A 6660-nucleotide genomic window follows, 5' to 3' on the forward strand; every position below is an offset into this window, starting at 1 on the left:
TAATAAGTCTCACTATGACACATTATTTTTAAGTAATTCATAATAATTTTATAATTTTTGTTTTAATAAAAGTTGTTTCTAAGCACTTATACTCATGTTTTCTTTTTTTAATCCCTTATTTTGTTTTTGGTTCCGGCATGGAAGGTAGAGGTTTTTCCAACCAATTACAATAATACTCCTTTATATGGAAGATTCTTAGACCTAATAAGTTCCGTTTCAATAACGGATGGAACTAAAAAAATTTCTAACATTTTGTGTCACATAAACCAATTCCAATGAATATTTCTTAACAATTAATGATATTATATTTACGACAGCGAAGGATGTTTGTTTTTTTCAGCTGTGTCATCAATCACTAGTAGTAGTATTGGCTACGGTCGTTCGTCAAAAGTCTTGAAAACGGCGTGGATTGCACATGCGCTATACATTGTTTGTTTGCATCCTTCAGCAACAGTGGTCGTGATTTGTGAATACTTATATTGCGAAGGAAATTTTTTCTAAGACAAGGTTTGTTAATTAAGTTACTGTTTCATAGATTGTTATATATGTATTGTACGAAAGGAATAGCAAATAATTGTTTTAGTGCATAAAGGATTCAAGATCAATTTGTCCATCGATAAGAAGCTGACTGTATATAATGTAGGCTCCACATCAACAGCAGCCTGCAGAAGCTCCAATTCTACCGATACCTATGCCCCAACAACTTATGCCTGAAAAGTTGATCATGGTTATTTACTTGTTTAGAGAGTCAAGATTATATAATAATGTATATCATCCTATGATAACACCGTTCTCTCCATATTTATATATAGCTAGAGTCTTATCCTGTGTGTATCAAATAGGAGAGACACACTTAATTATACATGTCTGGGTCGTAGTCACTGTCAGTGATGCTTACATTTGGAAAAGCAAATGCAGTAGATACTTTTTTTTTTTTTTTTTAAACTCATGTTACAAATTCTTAATTTAAACTTTATGTATAAAAAATTATTAAACTAGTTCTTATACAAATGTAAATCTTACCAGTTTAGTTCTTACCTGTATTAATTTTTTTTTAATATTCTTAACTTAATGAAACAAAATATTAAATAATTTTCACATTTTTTAAAATTTTACAGATTTGATTTATGTATTATAAACTTTTAATTTAACAATTAAATTAGTTGATAACATAATGTCTTTCACAAGACCTATTACAAAGGTAATGTCGTCTAAGAGGATGCAAAAGGAATGAGCTTGTGGTGAAGGTAGAAAGCCTAAGCTTCTTTTAAGCTTAACATTTAAAGCTAGTTGAAGGTTTTCATCATTCATCTTCAACCTAATTTTATCATTTGTGGAGAAAAGAGAGACACTAGATGGGGACATTGAAATAATAGCAAGACCTCAAAAGTGTAGGCAGAGTTAAGTAAGAAGAACATATAATATTTTTATACTAGTTTGTTTTAATCACCAAAATTATGTCAAATTCTTACCCTTTCAAGAAATTACCTAAGTATTATTTTAACACAAATTCTCTCTAGGTTTTAACAATCAAGTATTCTTTTACAAATAAGTCCCTCCAAACTCTAACAATCAAATATTCTTTTATAGACAAACATCTCCAAGCACAAATTACCAAAAAAAAATTTTACAAACAAATCTCTCTAAGTTTAAAATAATAACATAAAATTAAAGTTAAGTAATATGACAAAGTTGTTTCATCTTACTATATCAAGATATAATGCAACTAATTAAGTATCAGACTTTTTACAAAAAAGAAGGAAATGTAAAGTAATGTTTGTGTAAATATAATAACAAAAATTCTAAAATCCCTTTGTTAAAAATAAAAAAAGTTCCCACTATTCATATATATATTTACTAAGTTATTTATTAAAAAATAACTACGGATAAGATTAATAAAGTTTAACTATGTTTTTAATCTTTTACAATTAAGATAAATTTGTTTATGATTTTATCAAATTTAATTTAAATCTATTTTTTTCATCTTGTAATTTTTAAAAATCTTATTTTAGTCTCTCAAGTTACTAATAATATATTTAAAAATAATAAATTGAGGTAATTATACAACATCAATTGAATTTAATATGATGTTTTTACTAATACTGACACTTGCTGATAAATTTTATGTGATAACAATATTTAACAAATTCTCTAATAAAATTGAATATTAGAACAGTAAATTTTTTTTTGAAAATTCTAAAATTAAAAAAAAAAAATTAAACTTAAGGAACCAATTTATTTTATTAAGATTAAAAAAGATATTTAAGTGAATCATAACACTATAATAATATATAAATAAAGTTGAAGGAAGTAATTATTATAAAAGTATTTTTCTTTTTTGTAATAATTGATTTTCAACAATAATGTGAAAAATATTTATGGCATTGTGTTTTACTTAAAATAGAAAAGAATTAGAATAAAAGAGGAGAAAAGTCAACAAAAAAAAGACTTTAGTCGTAACAAGTTGGTAGTGTCGTAGTGAGTGAAGAGAAGAGAAAGAGAGAGAGAGAGAGAGTGAGTGGAAGAGAAGAGAAAAAGGCGCGTGTGGTTTGTCCTCTTCCTTCCCTATAATATCTCCCTATAATTGCATTTTGCACACACACCCTTCCCTTCCCTTGGAGCTACAGTTAAACCCCTTTTTCTCCGCACCTCCCATCGCAAACTACTAATCGCAATTCCCCAATTTCCATTCCCATTCGCAATTTCTAATTCCTAATTCCTAATTCCTAATTCCGAATTCGTATATGGATCAAAGCGAACAAGAATCGGTGAATTCCCAATTCCACTCGCACTCGGCGTGTCTCGAAATCCGCCTCTTCTATGTCAGAGTCTCGCCCTGCCTCGTCGACACGCTCCCGGACCACCTCACCCTCCGCCACCCGCGCCGCCCCCCCGCCGTCTCCCTCGTCATCAACGCCGCCCCCGTCCCCGCCTCCCACGCAGCCTCCCTCCCCCTCCGCCGCCACCGCGTCGACCGCCACGCCGCCGAGGTCACCTACCTCGCCACCGACACCGTCCGCCTCACCGGCCCCGCCGACTTCGAGGTCTACGAGAACGACAAGCTCTTCCTCTGCGGCTCCCTCGACGCCGACTGGGGGAACGCCTCCGGATGGGTCATGGACTGCCACCTCGCCGCCGGCTCCCTCGCCTCCGGCTCCTCCGCCTTCTTTAGACCCCGCCTCGGCGTCTCCGCTCCCTCCATCGAGGTCTACGTCGCCGGCTGCTGCTCCGGCGTCCCCGTCATTCTCACCAAGACCATCCAGCTCTCTCCCAGGCGGAGGCTGCCCCGCCATTCCACCCTCGACGCCATTCCCGAAGACGACGAGACGGACAAGAATCGCGTTGCTGCCAACGCCTTTCTTTCTCACCGCAAGTTGCAGGTATCATGCTAGCGCATATCTTTTCCATGTTATCATTCAATCATGAATCTTCATTATTAAGAGATTCTCGACTTTTATTATAATTGCTTTAGAAATTTTAGTCATTCACACTTTATATTACAGCTGTGGCATTGTATTTAACTTATAAGGCAATTTACAAAATTACACATACACTTTAGGAGATGTTGTAAAGTTGTACATAATTCGTTTGTTTTTTTTAACATTTACAGCAACCTCTCTCAGAAACAAAGTATAAGTATAATGTTTTTCGAATAATTAAAGGGGTTATTGAAATGTGGGAGAAGTGTTATTGTAATATTTCTCAAACAATTAAGGGGCCTGTGTGGATTAAAAAGTAAGGAGTGTGGGTAGTTTTGGGAAATCTCAAAGGATGTCTTCATAATCTACACTTCGATTAAACCCTGGCTTTATTTTAGAGTTGCGATTTTGTGGAGTTGGGGAATAAAGTAACTGACGCTTGTGGTCTCAAGGAATAGTGTGGGGGGTTACTTATTGTGGTGTCGGTTTTCTTTGGAGTTGCATTTGTGTATTTGAAGTAGTTAATACTCTTTAGCTAGCTTTTGACCGAGCATTTGGTGACATGTTTGTTACTGCTGGACATGGATCCAGGATGCAACTAATAGTTGTTTTTTATGTGAATTTCTCATACATGTATTGATCACCGGTGCTGAAGCAAACACATATTGAATGGATTTAGGAGGATTATGAGGTTGTGCGTATGAATGGGGTTTTGTGTTGTCTTTCTTTGTATGGAATCATGGTCATGGCTTTTTTGTAATGTGTAGCGTCTGAATTGTGCGTGGAATGTGGGAGACTTTGTGGTGGGTGTGTAAAGGTCATTTGCTTGTGTAGTGCCAAAATTTTTTATTTTGCATTGTATATGTCCTCATTGAATTATATTTACAGAAACTAAAAACATATTTTACTCATTTAGATATATGTATATATTTGAATTTGAATATGCCTGCTTAAGAATGAAGGGGCTGTAATTGCAGCTATTTGGTGACATTAATTAAGTAGTTTTTTAAAGAATGAAAATTTGATATTTCATTTTTGATAAAAATGTATAGGACAGTAAAGCATGCTGATGGTTCTGAAAAAAGGCATAATTGATTATTTTTCTGTGCCATAACCATACCTTATCGTAGTGATAGTTATGTGGATTTAATTTTCATCCATTGCCAGTTCAAAATATTTTAATGCTGGCATGTAATTCAATCATAGAAAATGTTTGACTGTTAGAACCACTACCAAAATATGCTAAACACAACTGAAATATAGTGTAACCACACTGAATATGGATCATGTATGTATATTCAATTCTGAACTCGTAGTTTAGAACAAGTTTCATTCTGATAGTTTTGAAGAGAGGAATAGTTGATGATGGATCATGAACTAGTAGTTTAGAATACGTGTCATTCTGATAGTTTTTCAAAAGAGGCATAGTTGAAAATGGGTCATGTATGTAAATTCCATTCTCAACTGGTAGTTTAGAACAAGTGTCATTTTGATAGTTTTAAAAAGAGGCATAGTTGAAACCAATGAAGTCTAGCACAATTGATTGATAGCTGGACTCTCCTTCAGTATGCTAACAAGAGTTTGATTTCCTAGCCATGCATATGAAAAAGACTTTGTTGAGAGGCAAATCTATTTCGGCGATCTCTACCCATTAAAAGGAATTAGTCTCCAACTAGCGGTTGAAGGATATCTTTGGTGCAAACCAAAAAAAGGACAGACATGGTTGATAGTGCTCTTGCCACCTAATAGTTTGATCATTTTATTGTATCATAACCAAACCTTTCTGGTTCTGCTGCTAGTTTTTTCATTCACCCCATTAGAAAGCAATATGTGTAATATGAATAACAGTTTGGGAACCAGGCACCCCCTTGGTCGATGAGGTACTCTAAATAGATGGATCAGTGTTAAGCTGATAACTATTAAGTGATGAACTCCTTTGCTTTTAATTCCAATCATGCAAATTTCTTGTCAAGTATTGTCTGGTGAAACGGTCCCTATTTTCTGTTCTGATTATTGCTTGAATCGTTATGGTTGATCATATAGAAATAATAGCCTTTCTTTCAGTTACTTCTTATGTGTTTAATATGAAGGCCAACTGTCCAAGAACCTGACTTGCTGCACCCAAATATATATGATGCCCACATTTATCCCACTTTTCCATAAAATAATTGGATTTTCTAGTTCTCATTGCATTCCAAATGCCTTGATTTCTTTTAGTACAATTGGTCAAGATATGGGTGGTAGAGGTCTAGATTCACTGTCTTAGCTGAACCTTATGGTTTCTGAAATATTAATTGTTTTACATTGATTTGCAGTTAACTGGGTCAGAAGTTGATGATTACGATTCTGATGGGAAGATGGGGAATGGTTTCTACTCTCAAGAGATGTATCCCGGCGAGGATGGACAACTCTCATGGTTCAATGCCGGTGTTAGAGTTGGTGTTGGGATTGGCCTTGGGATGTGCGTAGGGATCGGGATTGGTGTTGGGCTGCTCATGCGTTCATACCAAACAACAACCAGGAACTTCAGGAGGAGATTTTTCTAAACTGTAATAAGGAATTTGCTACTCTAGTTTAATGACAAGAACAAGAAAATATATTGGAGCTCAATCAAGGGTGTGATGGGACATTCCTGGAGGAGGAACCAAAATTCAACAAGTCAAATGCATGAAGCGTAAGTTTTGTAGCGTACTCTTGATACGTTCATGTGGACTTGAAGATTTGCATTTCGTGTAAATTTTATCTGATCCTCCCACAACAATAGATATCAATAAAAGAGCAATACAACTGCTTTGAGGATGTGGTGTGCCAGCAGGATTTGGTGTTCAGTGACCAGCATAAGGTTGCGAGAGATTTTGACTGTCAACATGTGCCGAGATTTTACAGTTCGTTGGCTTGTAGATACATTTTACCATTTCTTACAAATTTTGAGAAGTATATAAATATATATATGTTAGAGTAGAGAAAAAGCAAGTCTTTCTATTCATAACACGCAAAAGGTATATATACAAACTGATACGGAGAAACAGGAAAAAATAACCACGTAAGGATAACCACCTAATAACTGTTATAGCACAAACAAGAAGCATATTTACAAACATTCCAATATAACCAAGTATATATATTTTACACTCGAGGATGATTGACTGAGAGTATTCAAGTACCTGGAAAAAGAAAAACAAGAAGTAGAAAAGACAAAAGTAGAAGGACAAAGAGAATGATGATGGAGACTTAAGAGAGG

The 6660-nt window shown here is 34.9% G+C and overlaps 1 protein-coding gene across 1 annotated transcript; it reads left to right on the forward strand.

Moving 5' to 3' along the window:
• Positions 1 to 2513: 2513 nt before the first annotated feature.
• LOC109811698 (Erythronate-4-phosphate dehydrogenase family protein) lies at positions 2514 to 6388 on the forward strand. The gene is made up of 2 exons (XM_083070184.1): positions 2514 to 3380; positions 5735 to 6388. Exons 1-2 carry the CDS (start codon positions 2745 to 2747, stop codon positions 5963 to 5965), a joined length of 867 nt encoding a protein of 288 aa, XP_082926310.1. The 5' UTR covers positions 2514 to 2744; the 3' UTR covers positions 5966 to 6388.
• The last annotated feature ends 272 nt before the right edge of the window (positions 6389 to 6660 follow it).

The sequence above is a fragment of the Cajanus cajan genome, chromosome 3 (assembly GCF_000230855.2).
Source record: "Cajanus cajan strain Asha chromosome 3, NIPB_CcT2T_4, whole genome shotgun sequence".
Lineage (NCBI taxonomy): Eukaryota > Viridiplantae > Streptophyta > Magnoliopsida > Fabales > Fabaceae > Cajanus > Cajanus cajan.

Bases quoted from the DNA above. Each gene is read 5' to 3' on its own strand.
- LOC109811698 (XM_083070184.1), top strand. From the start codon at position 2,745: ATGGATCAAAGCGAACAAGAATCGGTGAATTCCCAATTCCACTCGCAC. The intron at 3,381-5,734 runs GTATCATGCTAG...ATTGATTTGCAG, and splicing joins TTTCTCACCGCAAGTTGCAG to TTAACTGGGTCAGAAGTTGA.